Genomic DNA, 22,086 nt, shown 5'->3' on the forward strand with positions numbered 1-22,086 from the left:
CATGGGCAGAAGCGAATGGGAATCACTCCTGGCCCAATGAGACCATTAGGCTTCTAAGATAGGCCCATGATGGGCAAAGGGTGGTAAAAGTGCAATGCTTGTGGTCAGGTGTTGGGTGACTCTCTGTGGGGGGGGGGGGGGGGGAACAACACTTTTGGCTTGGGTACATCCATACACTGTGAATACTTACTCCTCTATGTTTACTGATTCATAAGAAATAATATCAACAAAGTTTAACCATATGTGTTATCAGTCTTATTTTTATAAGATTGTACATTCATTAGCATACACTTAATTCATTAAGGCATCTTGTGTACAAAATCAATTTAATGCACATTAGCCTTCAAATGAATGAGCAAACAATTGATTTTCATGCATTTAAAAGTTCCAATGCAGGTTAAAAATGTTTAATTAACATGAATATATGAACTGAACCCAAAAAATAATAAAATTCAGGAGAAAATCAATTTTTCTGAAAATGAACCATCACCACTGGATTCAAGCCAGCATAGTGAGAGGGAAAGGAGGCCACAACGTCCCCCCTCACTGCACTGGATCTTTCTTCGCTTTTGGTGGGAAGTCCCGCACCTTTTAGCTGCAGAACTCTCCTGCCCTCCTCTTTAGCTCTTTAAAGGGCTGTCGAACAGGTGGGCCATGCCAAAGGGCCCTTTATATGGCCCTTCGGACGGACCAAGCCAAACTCTATGCTCCAGCCCTCCCAAGTAGGACCAAGACAGCAACCATGCCCACACTCCCCCTGTGCACCCACATAACTACCGTCCTCTCAACTACTGCCTCTTCACTCAAATGATGCCTTTCCACATATCAGTCGTCATGGGCCAAGGCAGATGTGAAGACCTAGCACCTAACACCCACAAAAAACCCACACCAACTAGAACTTCCAACCTCAAATATTAATAAAGACCATCCCACATGTGCCCACCACAAACATAGCCTCAGCAACTATGGTAAACGCCAGATCAGCCCACAAAAAAGGCCTTATCATAACAGACACCATCATTGACAACAAATTAGATATTCTCCTGATAATGGAAACATGGCTAAAAGATAATGATATAGCCACTCTGGGTTTTCTATGCTAGCCTTGCTATCAAGCACTGGCATGTTTCCACCCAGATAAAAGGGGAGGAGGAGTTGCCGCAATCAACATATCCAAATTGAACCCATGCCTCATAAACTCCATGACTCTACAAGACCTGGAATGCCTTATCTTTTCAACAGGTCATGATAAAAAGCTTGTATTCATACTGATCTATGGAGCCCCCACCTCCCCTATGTCTGCTGTTGACAAGCTACTAGCTATGATCAGCAACCTAACCAACCATAACCCACAAACAGATCATCATCCTAGGAGACTTCAACTTTGCAGACTACCTAAATACTGTGGGTGCCCCACAAAACTTCATAAAGTCATTATCAGATCTAAGATTTCTCCAACTAGTCAACACTCCCACATACTCTTCCAGAAACACGCTAGACCTAATCTTTACCTCAGATGGACCCCTAATTGACTCCAAATCAGCCACATCCACTAGCAACCCTGTTCTCTGGACTGACCACCACATAATCTCTTTTGATCTACACATCAAGGTCAGACTAGCTACAATCTGGGAAAAAACACAGTCTAGAGATGTCCACCTAGAAACTTTTTCCCTCAACATCCCTAAATTAATGACAGACCCCACAAACAGCTCCCTAGAGGAAAAAGCTGCAGCCTGGCACAAGGGTATTAAATCACTCTACGACAGTCTTGTTAAAGTAAAGGAAATGAATCCAAACCCACGATCATTCTCATCCCCCTGGTTCTCAGAAGCCTTGAGAGAAAAGGAAAGTCAGGAAAGCAGAAAAAATGTGGTGCATAACTCAAAGCATAGAGGACAAATCCACCTGGAAGAAGCTCCTCGTAGACTACAAATCAGCAACACAAAAGGCCCATTTCTCCAAACTACTATCAAAAAGCTATCTTCACATTGACCAAAAACCTGTTCTTAGCCTCACATGGGAATAATCAGTCCCTACAAACAAACTTAGACAGTGAGACCCTCTCTACTTTCTTCCATGAAAAAAATATAACATATGTGAAGCACTAGACTCAGAAGCCAAAAATCTACCAAATAACAATGATGCCGTACAGCCTGACAATGCACATAGCCCAGAAACTCTTGATCACTTCAAACTAGTAACCTATGACGACTTGAAAACCATAGTAGATTCTCTAAACCCTACAACCTCCATCCTAGATCCATGCCCCTCTTCCACTCTTCTATCAGTCAATGAAGTCTTCCTAGAATCCATCCTGCCCTTAATAAATGAGTCCTTACTGTTGGGTGTGATCCCACGGAGTTGGAAATCCACCGTAGTAAGACCACTTCTAAAGAAACTTACCTTAGATCTAGACAAACCAAGTAACTTCAGACCAGTCTCAAATCTCACATTCATGTGCAAAATCCTGGAAAAGGCAGTACTTGTAAAACTATGGGATTTCATAGAAAAAAATCAACTCCCTCTCTACCAACCAATCAGGTTTTAGGAAATATAGAAGGAAATAGTCATATTAGACATCTTATATGACTGCTGGAAATTTCTTTATTAAAAGAGACAATGTATTACTGATTCTTTTGGATCTAAGTGTTGCGTTTGACACCATAGACCATTCCCTTCTCTTGTCCAGGCTGAAGCACATTGGAATCTGTGATGTTGCACTAAGGTAGTTCGCTTCCTTCCTAAGTGAAAGATCTCAGAGATCTACTAAGCTAGACCACATTTGAACCAAAACCACTTAACTATGGAGTACCAAAGGGTGCCCTACTATCTCCACTACTTTTCAACATATATGTCAGACCAGTAATCAATATTGCAGAAAACACCACATCCAAATCCATTCATTCGCCGACGATATCCAACTCTACCTCCCCCTGGGCCCAAATCGAACCGAGCAAATCAAGAAATTACAGTGCTGTTTATCTGAAATAAAGGATTGGATGACCATAAACAAACTACAGCTAAATGAATCAAAGACTGAACTCCTCAGGGTTCACAAAGAAAACTGCACATACCCTTGTCCTCGCCTTGCTTGGGGAAATAACACCCTCACAGCCAAAGATAATGTCCGCATCCTGGGAGTACTACTGGACTCAAGTCTATCACTCAAAGACCACATCTCTCAAATAGTGGCAACCTCCTTTTACTACCTCCACTAGCTGAGAAGCATCCATGCATACTTCTCATAACCTGAATTTTCCCAGTTACTATATGCTTTTGTGTTGTCTCGTTTGGACAACTGTAATGCATTACTAGTTGGCCTATCTGCCAAAGGCCTATCTCACCTCCAAGGTGTCCAAAATGTTGCAGTCTGCCTATTAAAAAACTTGCATATCCGAAAAAGCCTTAGAGCAATTTACCTAGACCTCAGCGATGCAGCAGAATGCATACAACACTTCATGCAGACCGCATATTAAAAAACTTGAACATCTATGATCACCTGACCCCAGTGCTAGCATCGGTTCATTGGCTGCCTATCAAGAAGTGCTGTATCCCTAGTCCTTAAGCGTTTACTTCCTGGACTCTATATTGTTAACGTCAGTAATAAATCTCAAAGGGAAGCCTCAGCTCCACCACTCCACCGCAAAGCCACTTTTCAAATTGCGGGAAGCTTTACGTGGCGCCTCATCAATGGCTGTCACCTTATTGATAGTAAACTTTTCCTTGTTCTGTTTTTTATGTGATGAAATTATCTAAAAGTCTTTTTGTTGCATAATAGCATTTCCTCTAATAAATATATATAAATATAAAGTGCTTAAATAGTGTATTTGTACTTAGCTTATATCACAGTCAAAACCTAGGAGTCTGACCCGACATGTTTCACATACATTGCTGTATCAAGAGTCCCCCAACGGAATAAAGCATAAAAAGCAAGACGCTGTGAAAAACCATTCATACAACACAACTACCCACTATACTCCTTTCAGTGCTTCTTGTATAAATGAATAGAATGTAGCTCACCGAGGTCGCTGTTGTTTAAGGAATATTCTAACGTATCCCTAGTCCTGGCATTCAGAATCTTCAAGAAATTGGTAGCAGGCTGTATGATTCCCAAGCTACCAATCTATTACCCAAGACGACCGTTAAGATCCCAGAAAGACAGACTGCTGTCCCTACCCCATGGGCATGCCCTCAAAACAGAATCAGCCCACAGGCACGCCTAATCGCACTTCAAACCCAAACTGTGGAATTTCATCCCCTCCATCTATCAGAGAGCTGGACGACCTATGGAACTTTAAGAAGGCCATGAAAACCTTCCTCTTCACAAATCCAGCTCCATGAAAAGACCAAGCATAAATTAAAACAGATAAACTCATCAACTAGACCATAATGCTAAGTTCCTCACCAAAGCATGTATAGTTAATTAGAGTATCTCAGATGATCACATGTACTATAGTTGATTAGTGTATCTCGGCTGTTTATTTCTACCATAGCATGTACAGTATAGTTACCCTACTGTATCTCAGATATTCTCTATTCACCATAACTCGGTCATTGTACCACTAGCTTTCCAAATATGTCTATACATGTTTTTCTTGATTATAATGTGTATGTGCTCCTGCAACCCATTCTAGGTTCTTTTGGGAGGATGGGCTAAATAAATAAATATATATATATATTTTTGCATGTGCACATCTCTAAACTTAAAAATGGCTAAAACTAATATGCAAATTATTCAAATTAAACTAATTAAAAATCTGTTCTTTTTTAGACAGCTGATATTGCTATAAATAAAAATAGCAATAAGTACTGAATGGTAGATCTATGCAGCTATACAAGTCTTCCTGCTCTTTTAGTTCCATTCTCTGCAGTGACACAGCCTCCTATCTTGTTGTAAGATACTATGCATTTGCAGTTTTAAAGCACAAGCTTGCCGAGAGTTGGGATTTATTTTTAAATCTCTTTAGAAATTTCAATTAGCTTACTTTTTTATGGGTGAAAGTAAATAGAGATGGATCATATCTCCCCTCTTGAATTTTACTATTTTTTGAAGTTCATATCAAATTGTCCATCATCTGTTGGAGAACATCAGTGTTGCTCTCTGCAAGGAAAGAAAATCCCTTGAAATGAGAAAGGAATGTAACAGAGAAAAAGTAAAGCTTGGGAAATAATACCGATGCTTTGTTTAGAAAGCAAATACCTGTACTTTGAGGTCAATTTTCAGCAAATATCTGCCAATCTAAAATGCCTGATACAAACATTTTGAATTATTTGTATATTCAACAGTGCTACACAGTAAGGGGACGTAGTAAAGGGGGAGGGTGGACTGCCTCGGGTGTCTTCTTGGTGGGGGCACCGGCCTCTCTCTGCCCTCCATGCTATGCTCATGCCCTCCCAGCCCCGTCCCTTATACCTCTTTAAATCTTCACCAGCATAAGAAACTACTCTGGCCTGCTACTTGTGCCAGCCTGGCTCCCTCTGAAATCACTTCTGGGTTGCGGGGCCAGGAAGTGACATCAGAGGGAAAGCCAACACCACAAGCAGCAGGCCAGAGAAGCCTGGCGAAGATATAACGAGTTGCGGGGGGGGGGGGGGGGAAGAAAAGGGAAAGCACGAATGGGGTAGGGAAGGAGCTGGAGGGGTAGAGAGGAGGGCATGAAGGGGTACCACCTCACCGGGCACCTCCTACCCTCGCTATGCCACTACTGCTACATAAACGTGTGTGTAAATAGATAAAAACAGCTCAATTTTCAGCCAATGGTAGGTCTTAACCCCATTAGTTACCGCTGGAGCCAAACCCAGATACTCAACATAGGGTCATTCCTGGCAACCGGTTTTCATTTTTGGCCACTAACTGGCCATTGGCTAGCAAATAAACAATGGAGTAGTAGAGGTTTCTACTGCAGACCAGTGAGGTAAATGCTCTGACACTCAAAGAATTCCTATGAGTGTCAGAGCATTTACCTCACCGGCGTACCGTGGCTTTGTAAAAGGAGCCAAAAAATAGGACCAATATTAATGTGATCATATTTATGCATTAACCTTGCTTGGTTAGCACTGATTATTGGGTCCTGTGTGTTCCACTCTTGGAATGCCCCTGAGATAGCCAGCTCCAGGTTATGCGCTAACTGCGAATGTTCAGTGATGCTAACTGGTTATCTCCTGCTGAATAGTTGCAGATAGCCAGTTTTGTTCAATTTAACCATTAAGACCCTGATTCTATGTGGTGCCTGCCGCAGCAGGTACTTACAAAACGGGCACCTGCATGTCAATCACCGACATGCACCGCTTCCAGAATCGCAGCTCCCAAGGACCCTAGGGTTTTACAGGCCTACATTTCCGGTGCTCGGGGTCTTTCCAGTGCATAGTGATGCCAAAGTCTGGCACCGCCCTTAACCTGCTTCTGGACTTTGACGTCACTATGCATTGCTAACCACCAGGGACCTAGGCACTGGTCCTGGAGACCACATAATTGCAGCCACTTTTTTTTTTTTAATGTGAGTTTAATTGGGTTTTAGTGGTGCAACCAATTATCACATCACTTAAACCCAATTAAACCAATTAGATTAGGCAGCACTAGGCTCCCACCATCTAAATTTCATCAACTATTGTAGAATCTGGCCCTCAGTGACTGTTGGCAACTGCTTAAAATCATCGGGCCCACTGAATATTTGCCATCCACATATTAAGTACACTAGCATGAGCCAAATCTTGGTAATTGTATGTGTGAGAGTAATTTTATAACAGATTGCCTAGGTAGAAAGATCAAGTAGGCATTCTGATTAGGGCATTTATGTGTCTTTATTAAACTGGCTTACAAAAGCTGCAGAGTTTGTAGTTAAAATGATACCATGGGCATTTACAACTGCTTAGGAGTGGTATAAATACTTGCAGGTATGTTATAAAGTATGCAGGTATACCACATCTGTGCCCATGCTCCATCTAAAACCTTTCCCTTCACAACCTACATGAATTTTTGCCTACATACTTTTATGTAGGGATGATTTTATGAGTGGCATTTCACAATCATATACCTATTTATTTTATTTTTTATTTTTTTTTAAAACAACTTATAGCCCACCTATAACAAAAAGGGTTCTGACTTACATGCATAATCATAAAACAGATAAACAAAACTTTAAAAGAATACATTAAAACTGCATTCTGTCATGTATGTGCAAAAATGCCTTTATAAAATTACCCCATAGTCAATACCTTTGACTTGACTACCTGATTTATACCTGGTTTATCTGTGACCAAGCCAGAGATATAGAGTATGGTGCCGATATTCAGTCAGCAGGAGGCAGCCCGCATAAGTGCAAAAAAGATGTGGGACTATGTGCAGAGACTCATTGTGGGACCTCATTAATAGGGAACTGAAAATTGTTACTGAAAAGCAGGGCCACGTGCACAAAACACCTAATCATTCAATAATATGCCTGGCCTGAGTTTCTAAATTCCATAGCCTATATACTTGACTATACTAGCACTAATAGTTGCCACATACTTTGCACTGGAACACAAAATGATTGTGCATTTTGCAGCTTGGTAAATAGGGGGCTCATTTTCAAAAAAAGAAAGACGTCTGAAAAATGCCATAGAGTGACTCTTGGACATCTTACTGGACAAGATGTCCAAGTGCTGATTTTTGAAGCTGACTTTCTGGACATCTTGTTAGCATTCTTAGCCGCTGTGCATCCCAAGTTCGAGGGGGGTGTTGGAGGCATATTATGGATGGGCTTTGGGTGTGCTTAGCACTTGGACATCTTGTAGGGGGATAAACATTTCCTAAGATGTCCAGGACACAACTTAGACGCCCGGACCTAGACCTGTTTAAAAAGTGTCTAAGTGGCAAAAAGGTACCCAAACTGACCAGATGACTGGAGGAATTAAGTAATGACTCCCACACTCCACCAGTGGTCACTGACCCCCCCCCCCCCTGAAAAAAAATATCTGAATGAAAAAGTACATTACTTAGAACAGCAGCACCTGATATGTGAAAGCCTACTAGAGTAGCACACCTGTGTCTTAAGTAGCCTGATAGGTGGGCTAGTGAACCATAAAAAGGACCAGGCTCATAAGCCACTCTAACCAGTACATTTATGGTAGAAAGTGTAAGGCCACCAAAACCCTACTATACTGCCATATAGGTGCCATCTGCAGCCATAAGGCTATTAGGGTGGTAGTCAGATGGGTATAGTAGGTTTTGAGGGAGTTTGGGAAAAATGCTTGAATAATTTGTAATCCATATAGAATTGTAGAATATGCAGAATATAATTTTTTTTTTTTAAAGATGTGCATCTGGTACCCTTTATATGAAGTTCACAGGAGTGCTTTCTAAGATGCTCCTCTGTTCTGTTGGCATGTCTGTTTGACCAGTCCATTACAATGCTGGTCCCTCCCACATCCAAATGGTCTGGATTTGGACATTTTTATTGTCAAAAATGGCGAACAAAGTTTGGCATCCTAATGTTGGATGTCCCGATGGCCAAGATGTCCAAATAGGTTATTTTCCAAAAATAAAATTTGGATGTCTAACAGTTTCGAAAATGAACATTTCCCCACTCTGACGCTTGGACATCTTGATGGAAACATTCAAAGTCAGACTTAGATGTCCTATTGATAAGGCCCCTCCACGCTTACAAGTGTAGAAATCAAGCTTATTTGTGTCCTTGACAAGTAAAAATTGATTACTATTGGGGCTCTCTACATAAGAAATATACTGAGTCCCAGAAAAGGAAAAGATAACCCAAATTGAAATTAACACCTACAGTATAGTAAATAGAATGATAAGTAAGGTGAATAAGGTGATAACCTTTTAAAAGAGATAATCTGTTGATATCAGAGACGTTAATCAAATGCAATACTGTCCAGAAAAAAAATATTACCAGTAGAATTTTAATAATAAGGATACAGGGACAGTGGAAGAGGAAGAGGAGAAAGATAACTCCTCCTTTATAAAAGTGAATTAAAGGAAAACTAAAAACATTGCAAAGAGTGGTGTCTCAGATAGAAGGGAACCCAAAAGGACTTAGATCTCTAATTTCTGAAACATGCTGCATTAACGAAGGAAAAACTTAATGGGTCAATATTCAGCCCACCATGACCAGCATTTTTTTTTTTTTAATACAGACCACTGTTGGCAGAATCAGAACTTGCTGACACCTATTTTGTAGACAGTAAGGGCTTATATGCTAATGACACGCTAATCAGTTATTGATCAGCAATGTAACCTACTTTCCACCATCAATCCGCCCCAGCGCTAAAAAGTAAATTTTTTTTAGTGTGTGGAAAGTGTACACAGATGTCAAAATTACTACAGGATGCCTAAGCACACCCGTGGTAAAACAGCTTAGTAAAAGGGATCACTGTGTGATTCAGTCCTTTTCTATCACTAAGCCTGACACCAGTTCATTTTATAGTTTTCAGTCAGGTTCCAAACTCACACATTTTAAGAACTTAAGATAGGGTTACCAGATTTTCTGACATAGAAACCTGGACACATGGCCCCACCCCATTTTACCCCAGCTCTGCCTTGTTCTGCATCTAGCCCCGCCTCATTACAACCCCACCACTGCCTCCACAAAGCCTCATCTTTCTTCTCTGACTCCTGGGCTGAGTCTGGAGGGCCTCCGAGCATGTACAGATGCATATGATGTTATCCGCGCATGCTCAGAGGCCCTCCAGATGTGGCTAGAGGTCGGGGCTTTCCCAAAATCTGGACAAACTACCAGGTTTTGGAAAGTCCATCTGGGCACCCATACAGTCCCCGGACGTCTGGTAACCCTAACAAAAGGCCCTCTGTTACTAAGCAGCGGTAGAGGTTTCTACTGCAGCCCGAGGCACTATACGCTCTGACACTGCTCCGACTTTCATAGGAATTCTAAGAGCACTGGAGCATTTAGCACCCCAGGCTGTGGTAGAAACCTCTACTGCTGTTTAATAAAAGAGGGCCTAAATTAGGAATTTACTGTGAAAAATACTTTTCCTTCCCATAGGGTAGAAACTGAAGAAAACACCTCCATGCAAGTTTGAAGTGTACATGATTTTACTTTAAAAAGCTTCCCTTCGGGCCTGTGAACTGTTGCTGGCGCTTTTGACAAACCTTCATAGAAAGGCTACAAAGTACTGTGGCACACACACACAAAAAAAATGTAGATATTAAAATATGGACACTTCTGACCTTTCTAGGAGTGACATTGAAACCGTTTATTTTTTCTTTGCAGGCAATCCAGTTTGATGCAGAGACCCACCTTCCCACAATTACTGACAGTTGCACAGGCTGCACTCTGTGTCTCAGTGTCTGCCCCATTATTGACTGCATCCGAATGGTTTCCAGGACAACACCTTATGAGCCAAAGAGAGGCCTGCCCTTAGCTGTGAATCCAGTGCGTTGAGGTGACCGGTTCCACTGTTAATGGGACCTCTACATTTGCCTGCCAGTGTAGAGCTATTCCCTGATTATAGTATTTGAAAATCACTTACTAGTTTAGAAAAGAATAATTAGTGCTGGTTGCAATAGTTATAATAGTATCTATGTGCTCCAAAGATGACTTTTAGACAAAGCTCGTAATACATTTGTCACAGTTATTTTAATAATAGAGTGATTGATTCTGCTACACAAGAGGAAAGGATTTCTGCCTTTCTTTCTTTTTTTTTTTCTTTTTTTAATTTGCTCTTTCACATTTCTGCAGTTATATATTCTAATTTCTCTAGTATGAGGCTTTTAAAGCACCACACAAATTTTAATTGTTAGTAAATGAAATTCATTATTTTAAAAACTAAATACCTTATAAACACACAAACACTTTCTCAGGATAGAAATGTCTTATAATTAAAAATGCATCACATTTTAAATTGTTTCTTAGAAGACATAATTAGCAATATGAAACACAAACAATGCAATAAAGGCTGTGATGTTCCAATGAAAAGAAAAGACATGTTTAAAAGAGTTATTTAAAAAAATGGATTTAATGCTTTGCACTACAGATATCTAACACATTGCATTTGCTAATCCTTACTAAACTGGCCCCTGAACCAACCATGTAGAAAGCTATTGCTTAACGGTACGCATACAATATTTTCCAAACGTTTAGGCTTTTCACAAAACTTTATTTTCCTAGAATTGAACAACTCTTTTGGGCCCACAATTGCAACACATGCCTTTCGGCTATTTCGAAAGGCACATTAATAATTATCTTCAGACCTTTAAAATGTGGTGCGTTTAGGTTTTCCTTGAGTTCTCTGATAGTTGTATGTCCCTGAGTTGGCCACTAGATTTCTATGTTAAGTCTACAGAGCTCCTATATAGTGAAGGTGGAGGGTGGGGTCAGAGGCTAAGACACAGAGATTCACTAGAACGAGTTGTCGCAGAGAAAGAGAAATAGTATTAAGGGGTGCTTTAAATAAGCTTCATTAAGCAGTTAATGCAGGTTTTTTACTTTGTAGTAGATGGTAGTATGAAGCTCCAGTAACAGCTACTGCAGCCAGTATAGTAAAAAAAAAAAAGTGTGCTAGCTGCTTAGTACATATAGAAGCAGTTCACAGGTGTGATGGAGTGGAGGAGTAGCTGGCTGTGATTATGTACAGGTCAGTACTACTCACTAGCTGTCATAACCAATGATAGCACTTAATATCACCTCAAGGTGTTAAGTGGAGCTATGTAACCAGCATGGCTGCCCCTAGCTTCTATTTAACCTGAAGCCTCTGTGGTAGCCATTCTCTTCTTCTGCTGCCTCCCTGACAGATGCTATCACCTGAAGATCCTCCTGCCCAATATGATACCCTATAGGATCTCCCTACCCGTGATGTGATCTGCTCTACCCTAGAGACTCCCCTTCCTGAATACTAACCCTTGATAGAGCACCATCCCCTGCACTAAGTCCCTTCCCCTCATTCCAACCTGATCCTCCTCCACTTCTTTGACCCCCCTCCCCCCCCCCCAAGCCTCTTGTGGCTTATCCAGGGGTAATGCATAGTCATCTAGTGGAACAGAGCAGGAATAGTCCCCCTTTACTCATTCCCCATGTGTGCCTTGCCTGGGTATTAACATGGCACTGATGGCCCATAGCGATAATCTAATGATACTACCACTAAGGACCATCCTTCTGTTTAAGGTAAGTCCTAGGAAAAGTCAAGGAGGATGGGGGTGAGATGAAGTTCAGGTTGGAAAACTAGGGAGGGGCTTTTTATAGAAGGTAGGACTCTATCAAAGGTCTGAGTTAGAGACAGAGGCCTCTAGGGATTAGGGAATCAGGTGATAAAGGCTTCTTGAGGGATCAGTTCAGGTGGGGAGCTTCAATGGGAAATCAGAGGAAGATGATAGGGGGAAAACAAAGAAGAAAAGGTTGGAATGGGGTAATTGTGATTTTGGGGAGAGGTGGGAGATATAACCCTCAGCAATATTGGGCCGGCACCATGCTATCTGCCACTGCACATATTGAGGCTTCCTTATAAGTATCTGCCCTGATCAGTAAATGTAAGACAGATGCTGGACGTACGAGCTTTGCTAGTTTTAGAGCCTCAAATGTGATAAGGGCAAAAACTTAGCCTCACTTTAGTAAAAGGGGCCCGAAATATAGAAAAGAAATGCTAAAAAGGGACAAGAAGTACAAAAATGTGTAAACGTTGTGAGACATTATGGTTTTCTTTTAAGGAAGACCATATAGAAATGCTATTAAATAACACCCCCCCCCCCTTTTACAAAACTATAGTGTGGTTTTTAGCACCAGTCACGGCAGTAACAGCTCCGATGCTCATAGGAATTCTAGGAGGGGGGGGGGGGGCGGTAAATAAAAGGTAGTACCAGAACATTTTACTTCAGTACATTTATATTGGAAATGATATGCTATGTATTTTTATACCTGAAGAAAACAGGAAATGATTAGAAACATAGAAACATAGAAGATGACGGCAGAAAAGGGCCACAGCCCATCAAGTCTGCCCACTCCAACAACCCTACCCCCTTGAATTTACCCCCCTAGAGATCCCACATGTGTATCCCATTTCCTTTTAAAATCCTTCACGCTGCTGGCCTGAATCACCTGAGGTGGAAGTTCATTCCAACGATCGACCACCCTTTCGGTGAAGAAGAACTTCCTGGTGTCGCCATGAAATTTCCCACCCCTGATTTTCAGCGGATGGCCTCTTGTGGCAGAGGGGCCTTTAAAAAAGAAGATATCATCCTCCACCTCAATACGGCCGGTGATATATTTAAACGTCTCTATCATGTCTCCTCTCTCTCTACGTTCTTCGAGCGAATATAGCTGCAATTTATTCAGCCTTTCTTCATACGGGAGGTCTTTGAGTCCCGAGACCATTTTGGTGGCCATTCTTTGAACCGACTCAACTCTCAGCACATCCTTTTGGTAATGTGGCCTCCAGAATTGTACACAATACTCCAGATGAGGCCTCACCAACTTCGGGCTTCCGGCTGATAAAACTTCTTCGGATGCATCCCATCATTTGTCTTGCCTTTGATGAAGCCTTCTCCACTTGATTGATGGTTGAAATTTTCTAGTAAAGGAATTATTTCCTTTCAGTTTTTCATCCTTCTCATTGTTTGTTTCTAAGTGCAGTAGTATTACAGTCAAAAAAGATATACCCCCCCCCCTCTTTCACTAAGGTGCGCTGATTAGCACACGCTAATTGAATTAGCGTGCACTAAATGCTAACGCATCCACAGACTAATTGGTTAGCACACCTTAGTAAAAGAGGGCCATAGAGATTTGCCTCTGTTTCTACAGTCAACAGTAGAGAATGACACGGGGAAAAAATTTGTCCCCATCCACACGACCACTGTCCCCGCCTCGTCCCCATCCCCGCAGCCACTGCCCCCACCCAGTCCCCATCCCCATGACCACTGTCCCCACCTCGTCCCGCGACTACTATCCCCGCAGCATCCACATAAGCCTCAGTACTGCAATACTTAGCTTATTCCTTTCTTATAAATCAAAGCTCTGGCTGCTGAACTAGAGAAAGAGATGTTCAGCTGGCAATTTTATCAACACAACTAATATACTACTTTATCCTAAAGCAAAAAAAAGAGGAAATAAATAAATAGAAATTTATTTTCTACCTTTGCTGTCTGGTTTCTGCTTTCCTCATCTTCTCATTCAAGTCCTTCCATTCACTGTCTGTCTTCTCTCTGCGTCTTCCATTTGCTCTGCTATTGTGTCTCTGCCTTCACCCCCTCCCCCCAATTGGTATGGCACCCATCTTCTTCCCTCTGCTCCCCACCATAGTCTGGCATCTCTGTCTTCTTCCCTTCCAGCATCTTCTCCCCACTCTCTGTTCCCCATTTCCCTTCAGCATCTTCCCCCCACTCTGTCTTCCCCATTTTTTCCCTTCAGTGTGTTCTCCCCACTCTGCCTTCCCCATTTTTTCCCTTCAGCGTCTTCTCCCTACTTTGCCTTCCCCATTTCCCTTCAGCGTCTTCTTCTCCCCACCACCATCCTTCCCTCTCGCCACCTCACTGCCCTTCAGCACCCCTCGTGTGGCCCAAGAATCTTCCTCCCTTACCTTTGCGGCGCGTTAGTAAAGTAAGTTGCTTAAGCTGGCCGAGCTTGCCTGCAGTCGTGTATGTGTGGGCGGAAGCTTCTCCTCTCACCCACACACATGCTCGGCCTGCTTGAGCAACTTACTTTACTAACGTGCCGCAAAGGCATGGGGGAGGGAGGGAGATAGATTTGTCCGGTAGGTAGGAAGGAGGGAGGGGGCCGTGCATGATCAATGACCACACACATTCCCTCCCTTAACTGCGGGGACAAAGCCATTCACCGCTCCATGGAGTGGTGAATGGCCTTGTCCCCGTGCCCGCAGTGAGCACTTCCCCCCCACACAACATTTTGGGGGTTACCCATGGCTAGCCGCGGGTAACAGCCACCGTGTCATTCTCTAGTCAACAGTATTTTAGCACTGGCTTATTACTCATTCTTGGTAGAAGCACTGTTATCAGTTTTACAGTGTATTAGGCCATTACTTCTACCGTAATACTAATCAATGTAGAAGCAACTCCTCTGTCACGTTTTCCAGTCAGATTTTGACTTTTTAAAATAATCATTTATTTTCATTGTAAAAGAAAATATACTTAAAATAAATAGTATTAAAGACCTTTCTTGTGTTTATATTTTCATGCAGTACCTTGCATAAAATGTTTGGAGTTTTATTTTTATCCAATATCTTTTCAAAAGGGACAATTTTCAGAAAGCCTGCTTAGCTGTAAAATATGTGTTACTGCATGTATTTGGGTGGCTTCTCTTTTAAAGTGGCCAATACAACGTACCCACCTAAAAGTACCTGTATATTTTACATCGGCTATTCAGTGAGTGAAGTAAATGTTTATGCTTGATATTCCGCCAAATCTAGCAGTAGTTCTTGGTGGTTTACATAAATCATAGTAAAAGGATGGAAATGCATACATATGGTATTACAGGTCCTCAGTCTGCATACACTTCAGAGAATGCCTTTTTGTTGGCCCTGATGCAGAGATGTCAGAAAGGACAAGAAGACGGGAACCACATGGCCTCAGCAATTTCAGTGACTACAGGAGCAAAGCAGGAGCTCCATTGCACTCATACATGGTTGCTAATTTATGGTTGTGTCCACCCTGCTCTTGGTGCCTACCCTGCTGGACCTGCATGGGATACTGGTAGATCTAGAGCAGTGGTCTCAAACACGCGGCCCGGGGGGCCACATGTGGCCCGCCAGGTACTATTTTGAGGCCCTCAGTATGTCTATCATAATCACAAAAGTAAAATAAAGCAGTTTCTTGATCATATGTCTCTTTAGCTATAAATGACAATATTATTATTAAGATTTAGCCAAAAGGAAAGATTTATAGACTATAAAGTGTTTTACCTCATGCAAAATTGTCATTTCTTTAATAACACATGAACTATTTTTTCTGCGGCCCTCCACGTGCCTACAAATCCAAAATGTGGCCCTGCAATGGCTTTGATTTTGAGACCACTGATCTAGAGACTGTAGAACAAAAGGAGGGAACAACAAATTATACACCATGGGAATGCAAAACCCAGTGGAATAAAAACATAAACCGTATCTGGATAATACCAGGAAAAAAAGTCTAAAGACACCTGAGTCTAAAAAATATATTTATTGAAATGCAAACATAGCTAGATAGCTATACATAATAGTAAGTGATGTGAAATCAAATGTAAGACCTAATACGGTCCGTATTTTGGCAAACACTGCCAAGCAACGCAAGCTAAATGCCGAGCCACCCATTCTATTCCTATGAGTGGCTTGGCATTTAGCTCGTACTGCTCAGCAGCGTGGCTTGGTAAAAGGGCAGGGGGGGTATATTAAGGCCCAGCAACCAGTATTAGAGCCCTTTAGTATGCATTAAGGAGCAAATTACTACACTACCCTTGATCTTAGCCAAAAGGCCGAGAAGCGATATGCAGGTTGGTGCCCATATATAGCTTTGTTAGTACATGAGAGTTTGTGGTACCAGTGAGCTAATTTCTGGATATCTTGTATTACCTCAAAATATATTTGCAATTTTTTTGCAAGTACAACATACTACTCGAAATTTTGAAGGAACTTCTATAAAAGACACCTAAAGATAGTTGCATCTAAAGTTAGGCACCTAACTTAATTAGTATATTGGCTTCAATTATGAGCTTTAATAAGCTCATAACTGATAAAAATAAAAAATTAATTGGCGCCTATCTTCTTAGACACGATTCTACATAAGATAGGCACCTAACTCCAAAGTAGACATGTTTAGGGGCGGAGAAGGATTTAGGCTCCATTAGGCGTAATTCTCTAAAGTACTTAGGCACCTATAATATAGGCTTTTAAAATCCTGGCCTACACTGTAGTTTTAGTTAGGCACAATTCTCTAATGGGTGCATATGTGTGATTGACATGACATAGAGGCCCAAATTCTGTAACCAGCACCTACAGTTAGGCTCCTATTTTGGAGGCGACATCTAGATAGGCGCCTATCAAGAAAAACGCGATTCTGTAAGAAGGCGCCTCTAAAAATTTAGGTGGCCTTTAAAAAAATTGGTGTTATGCATGTTAGGTGTGGGCGTGGCCATGTTACTGAATCACTGCTCATAGGCGCTTAGGTGGGTGCCTAACTTTTGGACACTTCTTATAGAATTTGCCCTAGAGTGCCTAACTTTAGGTGCCTATCTTTATAGGCACCCAATTACAGAATCTGTCCCTTTAGACCTGATGCTGTATCAGACGTCTGGTCTCAGCAGCCACCTAAGCAGCTTTTGAGAATCACACTCGGGTGTCCTATATAGAATCGCATCTGTCCTGACAGACAGACTCCTAACCCCATATAACCACACCGATTCTCTAACCGGCATCCATGTCACAGGCGTCGGTAATTTGCTGCTGTAGTCCGGATTTTCTCATTTTGAGGGGCGGCGGCAGCAGCCTAAATAATAAATCCACCCATCTGCGGTTGACGTTATGCTCTGGAGCTCCTTCCTCTTCCGGAAGCCTTCCCATCTGTCCCTCTCCCATCCACCCGTACCTGCACCCCCTTCCCCGCGGCCCTCTTCGGTGACTCTACAGCAGCAGCGATCAAGGCAGGCTGCCAACATCGGGGCCTTTCCTCTGTGAGTCCTGCCTATTTGTTTCAACTTCCTGTCTCCACACAGGTAGAAGGGGAAGGTGCAGATGCAGGACTCGTGGGTGAGGAGGGGAGAAAGAGGGGGAAGGGAAAGGAAAAACATCTATACAGGCTGGAAGGAGGGTGGAAAGATGCTGGCTACAAGGTGCGGTAACAAGGGAAGAGAGGGGACACTGAAAATGGAGACAAGTAGTAACACAGAGAAGGGGCAAGCGGGAACTATAAGGATAGGGATACAGAGGGCGCAATGCTGAAAGGGGGTAGATGGGTTTACAGAGGGAGGCAAAGGTGAAAGAGGCTAGATAGGCAAACAGAGGGGGATACTGAAATACTGAAATGGAGGGTTAATGGGGATACAGATGGGGCAGTGTTGAAAAGGGGGAGAGGATATAGGGACACAGAGAGGGAGCAATGTTGAAGGGGTATATTGCTGAAAAAGGGGAGGTAAAATAAGACACAGAGAAGCAAAGCTGAAAAAAGGGGGGAAGATAAGGACATTCAGAGGGCAGATGGTGAACGGCGGGGGGGGGGGGGGAGGATAAGGACAGGGACACAATGAAAATTCTGGAAAAGAGGTGAGCTAGGCATATAGGTGAGATGATGCTGGAAAAGAGGTGGAATGGTGACACTGAAGGACACAGAAGGGAAATGCTGGCTCAAGAAGAGATGGGGGTTCAGGCTGGATGGAATGTGGAGAAAGAGGGCCATGCCATATGGAAGGGGTTCAGAAAGAGGACACGTTCAAACAATCAATCAGAGTTCATTAATAGACTCTTAATTCCTTACAGTCCTTCCAAATTGCTTTGTTCAGTGTCACAGAATCTCTTTGTCGTACCATCACTAAACTCAGTCAACAAGCTGAGATCCAACAACATCGCTGTCACTGCACCTTCTCTTTGGAATTCGCTGCCTAATCATTTACGCACCAAATCTGTATTAAATCAATTTAAAGCAAAATTTAAAACATTCTTGTTCCAAGATGCTTTTGGACAATAACTGTCCTTTTAAGGACTTAAACAAGCGTTATCTCTCTTTACCCCTATCTATTGTTTTTTTCCCCTTTTATTGGGCTCTTTTCCTCAAAGATTGTAGCTCTTGCCCTTCTTTTCTAACTGTGTGAAGTTAGTACATATATTTTGTTATGTGTTTTATGAACCTATCCTGGTTTTGTTTAGTATTTTTAATTTTAATTTGTTTTTATGAAACTTTTTTACTCTGTACACTGCCTAGAAATTTGACTAAGGGCTCCTTTTAAGAAGGTGTGTTAGCGGTTTAACGCACGTAATAGCGTGCGCTAAACTGCCGACTGTGCTAGCCGCTACCGCCTCCTCTTGAGCAAATAGTAGTTTTTCAGCTAGCGCAGGGGTTAGCGCATGATTAAAAGTCACGCGCACTAAAGCCGCTAACGCAGCTTCGTAAAAGGAGCCCTAAGCGGTATAAAATTTTTTTAAAATAAACTTGATGATGAGGAAAGCAGAAACTCAGAGACAATCAAGGTAGATAAAAGGTTTTTTGACTAGCTTTAAGAGACCAAAAACCCCTTTCCTCAGGTCAGGAACGAATACTGTAACAGCAGTATATGGTACTGACCTGAGAGAGGAGATTTTGGCCTCGGATAGCTAATTGAAAAATGGATTTGGTCTATAACATGGTATCTTATTTTCCATTTTTGATTTTTTTTTTTTTCTATGTGGTAACTGGTATTTCAGTCTTTTCAAATTTACATCTGCTGTCTTTATATTTTTGCACAGTACTAGGGGACATGCATTACTGTTTATTTATTCCGTTTTCTATACTGTTCTCCCAAGAGAGTTCAGAATGGTTTAAATGAATTTATTCAGATACGCAAGCATTTTTTCCTTGTCTGTTCCAGTGGGCTCACAATATATCTAATACATTTGGGGAAATGAGGTGGGGGGAGGATTAAGTGCATGCATTCTATGCAGAATCTGGTTTCTTAGGGTGCAGTTTCATTGTTGTCTACATATTCTATTTTTAGTTTGCAGTTACACTCTCATCCAGTATAGAATAAGTATCTGTGCTCTGTGTGTGTGAATAAAGACATGCTTGGAATTGACTGTGAAGGATCAATCTGTACTAATCTGACTTGTTTAATTTTACAATGGGTGTATTGATGTTCTAGTGCTCACTGCAGTGGTTAAGATACTGCCTTTTCCTAGGTGTGACTTGTGGATTATTACTAAAAATATTTTTTTTTCATATAGAGGAGAGGATGTTTAAAAATGATTAGCCCCGGGTGTCAAATATGCTAGGTACGCCATTGCTGGTTGGACTCATAATTCCAAATCTGATGCTGCAGCAGTAGAGGGTTTTGGTTTTTATATTGAGGGGGAGGGGGTTGACAATCTGTAACTTGTGTTCTTCATATGTTGCTGAGATCTCGGGGGCTGTTTGTTATACATGACCATTTGCTGAATGTTTTTAAAAGGTTGGGAGAGAGAGGTATTGAACCTGAGTATGGTCAAGAAAGAGAGATAGTTTCCTTGGCTATGCTTTGAAATAAAGCCCACAGAGCCTGCTATTTTGGTGTGTGTTTGGTGTTTACAATTGCCCCTGATGCTTCAGATCAGTTACAGCTGGAGGACTGTTTAATGTTGTTTAAATATGGTTATAAACTCATGGGTTGGTCTCACAACTGAAAGTCTGATATATCATGGGCGCAGCACAAAAAAAGGATGGGGGCGCCATGGAGGGCAAGTCGCACGTAGTGCAATTATCTTTTTAGGCGCCTAATTACAGAAGCTGTTCCTAAGTGTAGAGCCCTCGATGGAGACTGCGTTGTTTAACTTGCTTTTTTGCCAGACTTTTCAAACCACCCTCATATATACTTGAAACTAAGAGGAGACTTGATGGACTCAACTAAACTGCATGTGCAAAATAAATATTTGTATGAGCTTTATATGTGTAAAACGGATTCATTTTTAAGAGGAGTATAATTGAATAAGGTAACAGAGAGATTGTGTCATAAGTACTTTATACAACAATATATTTTGCTTATATGTATTCATGTTGCTTCAGTCTGATAAAGAGAATGCAGCACTGGGAAACTAATTAAACCCTATTAAGTTAGTCCAATTAAAAGGCATCACCTACAACTTTTTGGGTGACTTTTATTTCAACATATTTTATTAGACTAACACAGCAACCGCACTTCTTTAATCATGAAACATTATGAATGGCATTAATTGCTGGCTAGCAGTAAAACGGATGATTTTCTTGTAGCCTGAAGAAGAGGCAGTTGCTCTGTCAACAGCAATTGCCTCATTAATGCCAAATCCTGTTTTAAGATGACTGGCTCTTGCTCTACACAGTTTATAGTAACATAGTAACAATAAATGACGGCAGATAAAGACCAGAATGGTCCATCCAATCTGCCCAACCGTACATGCTCTATAAATTAATCATTTAATTTAAATGGTCTTTTTTCTTAGATATTTCTGGGCCAGAACCCTCTGCCCAGTAGTGTGCTTAGGTTCTATCTACTGGAGTCTCTGTCAAAGTTCACTCCAGCCCACCTAAGCCTTCCCAGCCCTCCCCAGTCCGTCCTCAATTGAATGTCTGTATATGGGACACAGACTGTACAAATCTGCCCAGTACTGGTCTTAGTTCTTCAATATTTACCATTATTTTCTGATTAGAGATCCTCTGTGTTCATCCCATGCTAGTTTGAACTCTGTCACTAGTTTCTTCTCCACCACCTCTCTCAGGAGCGCATTTCACGCATCAACCACCCTCTGCGTAAAGAAGAATTTCTTAACATTGCTCTTGAGTCTACCACCCCTCAACCTCAAATTATGTCCTCTGGTTTTACCATTTTTCTTTCTCTGGAAAAAATTTTGTTCTACGTTAATACCTTTCAAGCATTTGAATGTCTGAATCATATCTCCCCTGTCCATCCTTTCCTCTAGTCTAGGGTATAAATATTCAGGTCATGCCTCACTAACTTATTATACTTCTTTGAGGGGGTGAACAGCCAGGTGGATAAAGGGGAATCTATAGACATCATTTACCTTGACTTCCAAAAAGCCTTTGACAAGGTACCAGATGAAAGACTGCTAAGGAAGCTATGGAACCACGGGGTGCAAGGGGAGGTCCACCGATGGATCAAAAACTGGCTGGCGGACAGGAAACAGAGGGTTGGAATAAAGGGCCATTACTCAGACTGGCAATGGGTCACGAGCGGAGTTCCGCAGGGGTCGGTGCTGGGACCACTCCTGTTCAATATATTTATTAACGACCTGGAAGCAGGAACAAAATGTGAGGTTATTAAATTTGCGGATGACACCAAATTATACAGCAGGGTTGAAAGCAAGGAGGACTGCAAAAATCTCCAAAAAGATCTGACAGCGCTGGAAGAGTGGGCCAAAAAGTGGCAAATGAGCTTCAACATAGGAAAATGCAAGGTCATGCATGTAGGGAAAAAGAACCCGATGTTCACTTACAAAATG

General features: G+C 41.8%; 1 protein-coding gene across 2 annotated transcripts in view; it reads left to right on the top strand.

Moving 5' to 3' along the window:
• DPYD (dihydropyrimidine dehydrogenase) overlaps window positions 1-12,991 on the top strand; it is a 1,270,977-nt gene extending 1,257,986 nt beyond the window's left edge. For both annotated transcript variants that reach the window (XM_033915764.1, XM_033915765.1), the window contains one exon: window positions 10,230-12,991. In XM_033915764.1, coding sequence (XP_033771655.1) covers window positions 10,230-10,400 — 171 coding nt within the window. In that variant the 3' untranslated portion in view covers window positions 10,401-12,991. The remainder of the gene's footprint in view (window positions 1-10,229) is intronic.
• The last annotated feature ends 9,095 nt before the right edge of the window (window positions 12,992-22,086 follow it).

This window comes from Geotrypetes seraphini, chromosome 12, assembly GCF_902459505.1.
Source record: "Geotrypetes seraphini chromosome 12, aGeoSer1.1, whole genome shotgun sequence".
Classification (NCBI taxonomy): Eukaryota; Metazoa; Chordata; class Amphibia; order Gymnophiona; family Dermophiidae; genus Geotrypetes; species Geotrypetes seraphini.